The sequence below is a fragment of the Microtus pennsylvanicus genome, chromosome 17, assembly GCF_037038515.1.
Source record: "Microtus pennsylvanicus isolate mMicPen1 chromosome 17, mMicPen1.hap1, whole genome shotgun sequence".
Lineage (NCBI taxonomy): Eukaryota > Metazoa > Chordata > Mammalia > Rodentia > Cricetidae > Microtus > Microtus pennsylvanicus.
The window spans coordinates 10,230,546-10,244,554 of NC_134595.1; the positions used below are offsets into that span (position 1 = coordinate 10,230,546).

At 38.9% G+C, this 14,009-nt stretch overlaps 1 protein-coding gene across 8 annotated transcripts in view; it reads right to left on the minus strand.

Annotated features, from left to right (window-relative positions):
- The window catches only part of Ikzf2 (IKAROS family zinc finger 2), a 143,756-nt gene that overhangs the window by 32,530 nt on the left and 97,217 nt on the right, over window positions 1–14,009 (minus strand). For all 8 annotated transcript variants that reach the window (XM_075951339.1, XM_075951337.1, XM_075951334.1 and 5 more), the window contains 2 exons: window positions 13,742–14,008; window positions 7,047–7,214 (listed from right to left, as the gene is read on the minus strand). In XM_075951339.1, the coding sequence (XP_075807454.1) occupies window positions 7,047–7,214; window positions 13,742–14,008 (435 nt within the window). The remainder of the gene's footprint in view (window positions 1–7,046; window positions 7,215–13,741; window position 14,009) is intronic.

Here is a 14,009-nt window from a genome sequence, read left to right on the forward strand (position 1 = left end):
TTCTAATAATAAAGGTGTAATTACACAACTTGTATAAATTAGATGGTTTTTACAAGGCAAATTAGTGAGTTTTCAACAATTATGGCATTATTTGCTTTTTTAAAAAAATCAATATTGAAACATACATAAGCATCTGATGATTCTAAACTATTTTTTTTTGTGTGTGTGGATAACACGTAGCCCTTGAAATTACAAGGACATGGGTAATCAAGACAGTTCTTAGAAAAATTGAAAAATGTACAATAGGGAGAAAGATGTTTAAACAGATGGGTATTTATGTGACACATCTGGTCTGGTTCCCTTTTATAGGACAAAATTGCTTTAAACTGACAATTAGACATAAATAACACATTTCTTGAGCTAAAAAAATGTCAAATATTGGAAGGCCATAAAGCATTGTTTAAACAAAAAACAACATTTTTAGAGTGTTTAGAAATAAGTTCAGCATTTCTTCAGAACACAGGCCTATTCACTGTAAGTCATGGAACTTTAACTCTGGAAGGTCCCTCCAATTGCTGTAGTCAGGGTTATGAAGCAGATATACACTACAAAATGGCCTTCCAAAACATTTAAGTGACACTGTGGACAACACATGTCAGCTCTTCATTTCTCCCTTCCCCTTTTCCCCTTCATACTCTTTTTCTTTTGTTAAAATGAAACTGTGTATATGGGTGTTCCACCTGCTTATGTCTACACACTGTATTCATGCAGTAAGTACCCTCAGAAGCCAGAGTCAGAAACAGAACTGAGTCCGGGTCCTGCAGAAGAGCAGAGAGTGTTTGACCGGCGACCCTTGTCTCCAGCCCTTTGCTTCACTTCTCATTCTGTTGCTTGGATTTCTACGGGAAGGTTTTCTTTCTTAGATGTGGGTAGCAGGGAATAGCAGAAAAATAATATGGTCACTGAGAAAACCTTTATTTAATGTTTTCTATATATTCATTTTAAAATTTCACATAAACTGGAAAAGCTAAAAAACAAACAAGCAACGACGACAACAAAGTCTGGAACCACAGAGAATGCTCTTCCACGCTTGGTCACAGTCTGGGAAGTTGACCCAGCACACTTAGCATGTGGCTGACAGCAGCCCAGGAAGACTGTAAAGACGAATGCAACACCTTGACAAAGCGACACAGCTAACTTGCAGCAAGCTCATTCCTAGGCCCAAGTGCCCGACTTACTGTCTAATAGGGCATGTGCATGCTCCCCGGCTTCTCCCTCCCTCCCCCCTTTCCCATAAATAGTAACTTTAAGGGCATTTTAATGGGCAGTTCCGTGGACCACGTGGCAGCAAAGAGGACATAGTTTGGAATTTGACTGCCTTGGTTTGAGCCCTCTCTCTGCCTCAGCCTATTCCCCTGCATGACAGAAATAACAGCAAGAAGTTCTCTTAGTCAAGCTCCCATCACTACCTTTCTGTCTTCTCTGTAGACACACTGAGGAGCAACCTGAATCTCACTGGGGAGACAGAGCTCAATGGATAATGCACTTGCTGTACAACATCAGGACCAGAGACCCTAGGATCCAAAAACACTGGCTTTGCAGTGCACTTTAAAAATCCCAAAGCTCCTCAAGCAAGATGCAGACAGACTGGCAAGCCAATTGCCTGGCCGAGCACATGTAGCTCTCAAGAATAGAAGAGAGACCCTGTCTCAAACAAGGTAAAAGGTGGGGATTAAGCCCTGAGGCTCTTATCTCACATCGACATGCCTGGCATGTCATGAGTACCACCGCACTACCATGCCCTTGTGCCTAAACACACACAAATGAGTTCCATATGACTGTAGGCCGGCCTGCCCATGTCAGCCATATCTGTAAATATGATCATATAAATCACCCATACATTCAATTTTCAATAATTACAAAAAAAGATGTTTCTATTAAAATGCACTTTACCACTTTGGAAAGATTCAATAAAGATGACCTGATAAAAATAATGCTTACGAATGGTAGACAAAGACAATCATAAAGATTACTGAAAACACATCAAAAACTGATTGCTTCCCAGAGCTCTTAAACTTTTTGAAAAACTAAAAAAAATGTATATAATTATAGATGATGCTTTAAGGGTGTATTTAGGTTAGAAAAATTAAAAATTAAACCTAAGCTCCTACCTGAAAAAAGGGGTCTGTCTTTACACTTAATGACACATCGTTAAACACACGTGAAACACTCATGTTTTAATGCAAAAACTTTCTCATTAAAAACATTTTCTGTTACTAGACTTGCTGATGTGAGTATCTCCTTTTGCTGCTGTGAGAAAGCAGAGTTTGCACTAATTACGTAATCCATGGAAAGGACCTCGTACTATGCTGTGCAGTGTGACAGCTCACGAATGCTACGTACTACCTGCAAGTCCTCACTGCTGGGCCGATGCAACTAACCCACGGCCGATCTGTGTCCTTTAGACGACCCGAGTCCTACATTGACAAGTACCCACCTTATACAGTAATCATAGAAGACATTTATATATCCGTGTATTAATAATAGTACTACTCCAAGCATTCCAGACATCTTTTTAAGTGCTTGCTTTCTTAACCTAGAATATTTGTGGCAGGATTATATAATGTTTCCTAGTGCTGGCCTATCGCTACCAACTACTCACAATAGTCAACACAGAAAAGTTTCAAGTATACAACACAGGAAGCAGATACGGGGTACTAATATCTGATATGATTATTGAATACAGCAGAACAATGACGGTTGGCACCAGAGGGAAGGGCAGCAAAGTCTTCCTATCCAGAACAATATCCTTAAAAGCAGACTTTGGTGAAAAGTCACTAGTTAAATTCTTAAATGCTAGTTAAACGGTTTGGCATCCATGGCCATTTTCTTAGCTTCTTCCTCCATGCTGCTCCTACAGAACGCTAATTTCTATTGCTGCTGTACGCTCCCCTCTCCTCACTTCCGGTGACACCGAGTCACGGTGAGGCACCAGAAGGACACAGGTGAAGAGTCTGTATGTTGATGTCACAGGTCCACTAAGGTCAGCACTCAAGTCCTTGCTACTTAATTCCAGTGACTCCTTGGTCCCTTGCCTTTCAGACTAGTGGGCAGAGCACCAGAAAAAGCTAGCTTCAAAACAGCTCTCTTCTGGTCTCCATGCCTAACCTTGCTCTAGTAAACACCTGCCCTTTATCGGTCCCCATTGAGTGTTCCCTTGTTTTACCATTAGGATCCTTAGAGCAGCAAAAGTTGTGGGTAGAAGAACGGCCTAAGGCTGTCCAGTCAGTCTAAACAGAATTCGATTTTGTTGCCAAGGCTTGAGAAGAGTGACCAAGAGCTGGACCTTGGTGGGCCACTCGTTAGTATGGTGTTGTCACTGCCAGCAGCGCGGATGAAGTGTGGCACAGGGGAAGGACTGGGAAGCTGCGGCATCTCTATGATACTCCAGGCACCGTCATGGAAGAGAGAGTAAAGCTTCCCTTGTGACTAGGAGTTTTAATGGCTGAAGGGACACGCAAAATGAAAGGAGAAAGGAAAGTCTTAAAGGCTCCAGTAAGACAAAGGTGGGGTCTCACAGAGTTTATCTGCTTTAAGGGGCCCTTGTTTAGCTAATCCTAGAGCAAATAAGGCCAAAGACCAATCCGAAAGGCAGACTTGAGGGGCCGTGGAACTGCACTGCTGTAAAAGAGGAGCAACACCCAGACTAGTTCTTCTTCATGGCGCAATGACGGGGAAGACACGCTACATCTACGGGAGGATTAAGATGTTAGTGACACTATCAGAAAATGAGAAGAGTAGGAGTAGGGGATCACGCTATATGCCTAGTAAATTGTTTATTAGAGCAAACCGCTGTATAGCTGGGTCTGTGGATGAATGGAGACTTAATCTTACCGTAACCTCAAAATCTAGTGCCGTTCACGCTAAACTCGTTACCACAGCCACTCCACTCCACCCCACTCCACTCCACTCACGCAGCTACCAGGATTTCTTTGTGAAACAGCTCCTGTCACCTAATTGGAAGCAGTGTGCCTTCTCACTGCAGGGACAACATACTTTACATGCTTCCCTTTCCTCACAATAATAAAGTCTGGAGAAATCGTTATCGTCACCTACATGAGACAAGCTGGACTGCGTGTGACAATGCAGCAGCTGGATTTGGTGACCAGGAAGCATCAAGCGTCCAAGATGCATCCTAAGATAAACGCTAGAGGACAGTGGATAAAGTCCCACTAGAGTCCACGGACATTCTTCTCTGGTGAAATATTATAAACCCAGGGGTTGGGCTTGCTGAAACACATCTTCCACACCTTGTGATAAGTTTCTGTAACTTGCAACCTCACAAAACTTGGCCTCTGAATTTTGGAAGCAGCAGAGGCCACATTGTTGCTTCGACATATGCCCTAAGTAGTCTAGACTGGAGTTCTGAGAGGAGTCTGGGGGAAAGGGGGCTGAAATATACACCCATGGTGAAAAATCACCCAGCCCTGGCTTTTAAAGGTCCAGCAACCACAATTATTTCTGGAAAAATAGATGGCAAAGAGGTGCTAGGTGACATTTTTTGTCAGGCAGAGCTCAGAGTGCCAAGCTCTAACGATTCTGTCACAAAGATTTGAACTAATAGCTAATCTCGATTTAAAAAGCTGCCCTTAATTCACTAGTAGATGCTGATTATGCTAACCCAAACCACACTTTATGAACTAGGTATTGTCTGAAAATCATATAACATAAGGGGGATATAAGAGCATTTCACTGTTGAATGAACTTGGACCAAACAGTTGGAGACCCCAAACATGCTTCATGAGCAAGGGGTTCAGATGTCCATAATAACTGGTACTACACAATCTTCTTCATCCTATACCAATCACCTTGTGGTGTGTTATCAATGAGCAGCTGATAGAGAAGAATTGTGGTGGGTCTAGTTTGCAAATGAACTGCATAACACTTGATGCTAGCTATGACAAGTGTGTCTTCAGGACCACGTTAGAGAAGCTAGCCTTGACAGAGTGGAAAAGAGATTCCTCAGCAGCCCGGATTTCACCAAGCCATACTGTGCATGGCAGAAGAGACAGCCTGAGGAAATGACACATGGCATGGCCATACGGCCAGCAAAACAAAAGACTGATGATAGGGGTCTAGGGAGAGTTATTCAGATGTACCCCTCAGAACTGATACAGAAGACGATGACACAGTATCCTACATGAATTTTGTCTTTACGGAATCCACTATGGAGGAGGCTCTTAGTAATTTGGGCAGAGTAAAACATCTACTGACATCAGTCAACGTGCTTACCTTACCACCCTGGTGTCTGCTCATGGACCCATGTTCAAATGATAATAGACTCAAAGATACTGTTAACTCAGTTACATGTGCTCCCTACCCATCTGTAACTGACTTCGCTACTATCATTGCTGGGCTCAGAATTTTTCAGTTCTGAGCCCCTGTTACTCCCCAAGCGATCAACCAGCAAGTGGAGCCAGGGAGGTTATACTGGACTTCTTATAACACGGAAAACAGATAAATTGATCCTCATAGAAACTGAAAGATGTTTAAGGAGGATTTACCATTCCTTCCTAGGCTGCTTCCTGAGTGGATTTAACAGAACAGCTTAGCACTTACTATGATATCCCTTGTCACACACTGCCTTCAACAAGAAGCTCATTTAATGGAAAGAAATACAGCAAACTCAAACCTACAGACTTCATCCACATTTGTCATGTTCCATCAGCCATTTTCAGCTGGCTAAGGGGAGCTAGGTCAAATGGTCTACCACTGCAAGGCTTCCTGTGTGGCTGCCATCAAGGCAAGGTTTAGGGTGTTCTGTAGATACAGCAAATGGATAAAGATATCCTTCCCACAGAAAGAACACATGAATCTGAGAACAAAGAGGTTAAGATGTTTACAATGAAGGTGAGGCAAAAAGTCATATCCATAAACTCTTATGAGATACATAGTCCTTAGTTCAGTGGCACTCAATGAGTTAGAACATATAGGTAGCTGATGGAAATACCTGCATCTCTTAAAAATATCTTTCAACTTATAATACTTTTTATAATAAAATGTCACTGCAATTGATAAATAGAGTGGCATAATTTTCAAAACATACATGAGATGTAAATAAATGAATTATTTCTGAGTAAGGAAAGTAAATATTGTCTTAGAATATTTTGTTTTCATATGCATGTTAATTTAACTTTTATAATTGTCCCAAATTTAATAGTTAATGTTTAAAATTGCTTTCTACAATACATAACATATTAGAAAGTGAAGTTCAGCCTTAGAGATATCAAGAGGGTGTAAAGAAGGCTAATATGCGCATGCACCCCGTCACATGCCACAGTTGTCTGGGTTACAGTCTTTCAATGTACATGAGCATGTCGCTTTCTCAGATCTCCACGTTGACATGAAAACTTAACATGCCATGATAAACAAGGCATATCCAACTGCTCTGAAAGTATTTTATTATAATATTCTACAATTAACTCCTCAGCAATAGCAGTTCATGGTTGAATCAGAGAGAGTCATTCAGATTTCTGGTTATTCTTCCTCATTTATGTATTGCTATGCTAGTATTTTCTTAGCACATCAAACACTCTAGATCATTAAATCATTTATGAGGCAGATAAAATGCTCAGCTCTTTCCCAATAAGTACAGTTGGAAAGCTAGCAAAATAAGCCAAGTTAAATGAAATATAAATTCCTCCAACAGTCAATTTTCTAATGAGTACAGTGCTTTCAAGTTTAAAAAGAAGTGTTTGATTTCCTCACTGCAATCTAAGCCTGAGTTCTACTGGACTTTTAAGAAACTCTACAACTTTCATGTTTTCTAGAAACATCAAAAAGTGTAACATTTCACTGGGCTCCAATAACCCAGTATTAAACATGATTACTGCTTTGATAATCACAAAACCTGAAACTTTCTGTTCTATCTGTGAGACACTCTTTAGTAGCAGTGTCTTTTTTCATGTCTGTTGATCTTTGAATACTCATGTGCATCCTAGAAATGCCACCAATAACGTACAGGATTCTCTAGGCCAAAGCTACATGCTGCTTAGTGTAATGCTGTTATACCTTATTGACTTCAGCTTTGACTTGGTGACACTTACCAGAGTGGGTCCTGAGGTGTCCTGTGAGAGCGTCCCTTCTTCTACAAGCATAGCTACAAAAAGGACATTTGAACGGCTTCTCTCCAGAGTGTAACTTTATGTGTCTCAGAAGGTTGCCCTTCTGGGTGAAAGAAGCTCCGCACTGGTTACAGTGGAAGGGGCGCTCACCTGAAGACAGAGTGGGAAAGACCAAGCAGGTTATCGTGAGGGAATAGTATGCCATCCACAGTTAACCAGAGAAAATTCCCTAGGCTCACAATGAACATCTTCCATATATACTAAATCTTCCCTTTCTCCTAGGTGAGGTAAGAACCAGAAGTCAACAATGGCAATGTATCTGATAATACTGACACTGAGATCAGAAGCAAAACAGGCATAAACAACAAAGAAACCTTCAGTGCGCACAGAGGAAATCTCTCGATAGAGACGCACTTCTGTTCTCTTGGCCATTAACAATGAAACCTGTGGCAAAAATCCCCAGGATGCCTGAGAGAATCCAGAGAATATTATATTTCCAGATATTTTCTGCATGCTGTTTTGTGAGAAAACATTTGTTTAGCAGGAATCCTTTTTCATGGTTCTCTACAGTGAAACTGTCAAAAAGTTACACAAGTCTTCATTATCAGTTTTGTGTATTACGCTCAACTGGCAGCCAACAATGGCATCAGAGGCAACAAAATTCACACTGGCAAGATCAAAAGGATATAGTATTATCAAACCGTGAGGAAAATACTCTGACTTCTCATTTGCCTGTGTCTAAGCACAGTTGAAATAAGCGATAAGCTGACATATAAAAATACGGTGAAAAAAACTCACCTGGAAGCTCAGAGTTTAGAGAGAACCAAATGAAACACTTCCTTACAGTTGCCAGGGCCTTTTCTGTATCTGTCACGTGACAGGTATGATTTCCATAGCTTTCATAATTTGTACACTGAATTGCCAGGCTCATGTATCTTTAGCTAGAGAATTTATCTTAAGAGTGAAGTGAACCTCAGAAAATATTTGGCCCATTACACAATGCAAACCAAGGGTTTCTCTTTTAAAGAAAGCTTGGAGGCAATAACCAGATAAGCTTTCGTCGCTTCTGGCAGCCACCCCTGTATATTCTGTATATTCACAGGTTTGTTACAAAACCTAAAGATTTTATAACCAAATAAGGTCAAGCAGAGTGAATTCTACAGCATGCACTCCTCTGGAAAGTTAATGAAGTACACCAAAAGACTTGTATGTGGTGGTTTACTCTTTTAGACATGGGGTTGCAACTTACAAAAGGTCCTGAAAAAGGTATTATGCTAAAAACTCAGCATATCAAAGTTAGCTTAGACTGAATTTTATTTAACCAGTTTCATTTGTTGAAACCTAAATGACTCAAAGAAGATTTATCATTTAGTTTTAAAATCTAATTCTGGCTGGCAGTGGTGGCACACACCTTTAATCCTAGCACTCGGGAGGCAGAGACAGGGATCTCTGTCAGTTCAAGGCCGGCCTGATCTACATAGTAATATCCAGTCTCAAAAATCTAATTCTGATCAAATATTCTGTCTTGTTTTTTGAGAGGGATCTTTCTGTGTAGACCAAGAAAACACACGGTTTTCTTGCCTTAGAGTGTTCAAGCGCATGTTCTTGGGTGGGTGCTGCAATGACGGGCTTTTAAACCTAAGTTTTTAAGATCTTTTTAAATTTTATACACATATGCAACTTAGCTTTGATTCTTTGATTTTTTTCTCCAAGGAAATAACACAGTGCAATTTTAAAAATCATAATTATCTGCCTTCCACCCTGACATGGACATGACATGTTGAGAGGGATACTCAACAAAGTGGCTTTGTGAATGAATAAAAGAGCAAATATAAAATATACTTTTTACTTCAATTGTTCGATTTTACTCTTGGACGCTGTGTGTAAGCTTTTCCTAGTAAAGTGACAAACTGGGACACAATAACTTTAAAAGGAAATTAAATAATAGGTCTGTTAAAAATTTAGATTTGTGTTTGCTTTTGCAGCAAGCAGATTGACACTGTCTTCAAATCATTTCTAATATTTGAATAGATGGTTTTAATCCCTACATTAAAGTAATTAATTCACTATTTAAAATAAGGCTAGTCTGAAAAGGAAATAATACTACAGAGGAACAAATTTCAAAAATTTTAATCTAAGGCTAGAGTAATGTAGTCAAGTTTTGAGACTAATGATGGAGTAACAGAGTTCATAGTTACAAACGCCCCAGATAGCTTCGAAACTTTTACTAAGAACACCACAGAGAGGGGATGAAATGACAGGGACTCCATGGACATCTGGTATATGGCTCTGTTGCTGTGTGGGTAAGGAGGACTCTGCGTCCACAGGCATGAGATGTAAAGAACCAGGCAAGGTGTGCTTTAACCTGGAGCTCCCTCTGAAAACAGAACCGGCTCTAGCAGCAGGCTACTGTGATTTCAACAGCTAAACTCAGAGAAATACTGGGGTGAATTAGTATTACTTCCCCAGCGCTGCTCTCTACTCTTTGGCTGCCAGCTCCAGGCTTTACTCATCTTAGGATGGAATCTGTTTAACTACGCTTAGGAGCTGGACTACAGAGAACTGGCTAACACTCTGACAACACAGTTGTGTTACTGCTTTCAACACTGAACTTATAATTAGAGTGATACTCTCAATAACACCACTATTAGAGGATAAAGCAGATTAACTGTTCTTTGTATACATGATTAAAGATTAGGACTACTTAATACACTACATCTCTATCTATCATCTATCTATCTATCTATCTATCATTTATCTATCATCTATCTATCTATCTATCTATCTTCATAGTTAATTAATAAAAAAATTAATCAAATAATTTAAAAAATTCTATAAAATGTTAGGAATCCTGATATTCGATACTGTAGGATATGCCCCAGGCTAAACATTATGGAAATACAGGTAGAATTATCTTAAATTTAGGTAAAAAAATTACCTACTTTTTCTCTATATAAATGCAAAACAATGATATATTGTCATAAGGGCTTTAAACAATGCATAATTATTTTAATTTGTTTTATAAACCAAATGGAGAGTCAGTTGGTTCTTTTCGAGTCAGTTTATATTTTATATAATGTATTATATTCTTCATATACAAATGGAAACAAAAATTTTAAAATCCCAACAGATTCCTTGCTCACAGCGCTAATATTGCAGAACAATCTGGTTCAAAACCAAAGTAGGTTATTGTATTGGTGACAACTGATCTTCCCATTGGTGGCTACGGAAGACTGGACTAACAGTAAAGACATCTACCTGAGATGTCACCGTACGCATCTTTTTTTTAAAGTTGATTATGAGTGCTTGTGTGTCGTGACTTTTAGATGTGAGGTGTTGCGAAGCTCAAGCTGGCCTTGAACTTGTTCTGTAAGAGAGACTGGTCTCAAACCCCTGCTCTTTCTTGCTTTGTATCCATGCATCACATGTGTGCTTTCATGCTAAGCTGGCATTGGTCTTTAACGCTAGCCCACCGAGTTACTGTCGACTGAACAGAACAGAACCTTGGAACACCAGAGTGAAGAGAAAATGCCACAGTTTGCAAAGACAGGAGAGCTATATCCCCAAAAGGATCAAACTTAAGGATTGTCTGTATTTATAATTTCATCACACATTCATATCCATGTGTGAACTAAGTCACTACCCTTATTTATTCATTTATTTATTGGCTTGCTTATTTATTTTTCTGTACCCTACATTCTCAGTGAAGAGTGCCTGAAGTATCTGATGAAAATATTACCTGATTATTTATTAAAGTAACAATGCCAAAGAAGTAACAGCAAGCGATTAAAGACACAGGAACTGGCACTTTAGTAGAGAACAGGAGAGATAGAAGAAAGATGCATTAGATCTGATATCCCATGTAACTGAAAAAATTCGGTGGTTTTATACTTTCTATTCACTGTTAATTGTATATTAGATAATTTATAAGCTTCTTAAGGGCATCACCAAGGATTTAAGAGAGTGGCTTTTGTTTAGCTACACATAAAATGTTTTAAAGGTGGGCAGCACTAAAATGAGGCAGTATTTCCTAATACACTCGGTTAAAGACTAGATTCTGACTACACAGTTCTCCAGTTAGTTTAAAGAAACCCAAAGAAGCCTGTCACCAAACAGTATCACAGTAGAAGTGAGAACATGACAGTCAATTGGGATCAACTCAGTCAGTCATCAGAAATATATAGTGAAGGCCTATTTTAAGATGACAGCTCGAACAGAGCATCCCAGTATCCTAAGTATCTCTATGACTATCTATTGAAATTAATAAAAGTCTCCCAAATCTGAAGGAGGAATTCTAGTGTTCAAAATAGGTCAGTAAGGCAAAGGAGTTTGTGCTCTTGAGTGAACTTCAAATGGTTGCTTAGTAATTTTATCCATGTCCTAATTAGTGAGCCTCATATTCTAGGACCTGTACAAATCTGTGGAATAATTTATAATCAAGTCCTATACAAGTTACATCATTTTCAATGTTCAAATAATTCTATTCCACTTTTGTAACAAATATGGAATGGAAAGTGGAGTATGTGCTTGACTATTTTATTTTGAAAAAAAAACCAGTGAATTTCACAACAGATACAATAAAATACAAATTAAAACTTCATCTTCAAAAAACAGTTCTTGTGTTCTTTGAATTCTCTTAAATAAGAACACAAAAGATTTATTAAAGATCTTCCCAAACTAGTACTTAGTATAGACTTCAGTCTTAAATATATCAGTAAGTAAAATTCAAATACTACAAAGTAACTGAACTGTTTTAATATTGCAAAGGAAAATTAAATGGGTGTTACGTTCTACAGAATACTCACTCTAACATAACATAATAAATGGGGAGTTTTGTAGACTCCTTTTCCAAACCAGTATTATTTCCGAGGCAGGAAATAAAAGTAGATTAATTTTATAGTCTTGTCTTTTACTTTCTTATTGAAGAGAAACCAAAGTTTTTGTATATCTTAACTTTCCCCAAGACTTTTAAAATATTAAAGGAAAAATTCATTAGTGACATAAACATTTTAAACATAATGTTGTTTTTAAAAATATTCATAACAAAGCAACAATACTAGTTATGATAGAAAATTAATAGATGGGAAGGTGATGATATGATTACCTTAATCTGAATGTGGAAATTCTACTGGGCCAGTTTTTAGTTAGTTTCCAGGGACACTTTATAATAAGACGTTGGTGTAGTGATAGTCCAAGCGTGTGTGCTCACACTACACTAGCCTAGAAATCACAGTACCATGGTTCCAGTCTCGCTGGTGATTTTTTTCTAGGTAAGGGACACAAGTCAGACAACTTGACTTTCCTCAAATGTGTGTCATGAGAGATCTAAACTAAAAATGTTTTAGTATGTAATTACAGCATATTTTTTAGGATAAAATTTTTAAACTGATGATTTAGAATTAAAATTTTAAAATAAATTACTTTCCTGTGATTTCTCATTCTTTCCAAAGACTATCGCAGTTTACAACTGATAATATTAATTATTAATATTTTACTAGAGAATACCATCATATTTTGTTGAAAGATACATTCCTTTATTTTTTTCCTTCTTTATTAGAAAGGATCTCACTATACAGCCCTGACTATCCTGAAACTCAATATGTACACCACCAGGTTGGTTTTGAATTCACAGAGATCCTCCTGCCTCTGTCTCCCAAGTGCTGGGGCTAAGGTGTGTGCCACCAATCCTAACTTAAAAATTTTGTTGTTGTTTGGTTTGGGGACAGTCTCATGTAGCACAGGCTGGCCTCAAACTTTATGTTAGGATGACCTTGAACTTGTGTTCCACCTGCCTCTAACTGCGAACACTGGAATCACAGGTGCATGCCACCATGCACAGCTCAACTTGAAACGTCATAAAAGATTAGCTGTTATCCATTTAAACACAGACACAACCTCATTGTGTTGCGTTTACCCACTCTTCCCTTCCTTGCCTCTTGTCATTTTTTTCCTACTTCCCTCAATCAAAAGCTTTGAGAAGACTTATATAAGTCTCTCCCCTCCTCATCTGGCCTGTTTTTATGAAGTACTTGTAGCTCTCAATGCCTAGAAGCATATATTAAATTATCCACAGGCATTTTTCTCACCTCATCCCACAATTCAATATTTCTACCTACGTACCCACCCTAACCATCTTTTTACAGAGATAAAACTAAAAATTGTAAGAGGATAGTAACCTCCTTGACCTAGAGAAATAACCCCTGCTGCAGAGACCTTTGATAGGCAAGACTGACCAGAAATAATACTTAACAGAGGTAACCAAAGTGAAAATAGTCCATCCTTATATAAATGTGTGAATGCTATTTTGTAGTATAAGGTCCTAGGAAGCAAACTATATTACCTGCCCAATGGGTATGGTAAAATACGTATAGAAATATAAAAAGATTAAATTACTCAATGAAATTCTCCTATACCTTTTGAACCCTTATCATATTATTGCTATAGTAAGAACTGTGGAAACTGATTCCCAAACTTCTTTTCTGACATGCTATTCAGATTGGAAGACTGGAAGTCAAGACCCAGGCTACTTTCTGCTTCCCAGCAATCCAATACTAGCAGAATTCTGAAAAGGTAACTTCACATTGCCACCCCTGAATAAAAAGGAAAGAGAGTCGATGTCAGGTCATATCAACATCAGATGCACGGGCAGTCATCAGGTTATTCGTTCAGCTGCTTACCAGTGTGACTCCTTTTATGTACCATAAGCACATTGGGCCCAATGCAAACCATGCCACAGACGTCACATTTCAGTTTACCATTCGGAAGCCGGATTCCTCCCTCGCCTTGAAGATCCTGGACTTTCCTGTTGTCAGCCACCTCGCTGCTCTCAATTAGGGGTTCTTCTAGGCTGCTCCCCTCATCATGGCCCCTGATCTCATCTTCGCGGCTCAGGGGTTTTCTGTCACACTCTTCATCACTCTGCATTTCTAGCTTTACGGAATTTGC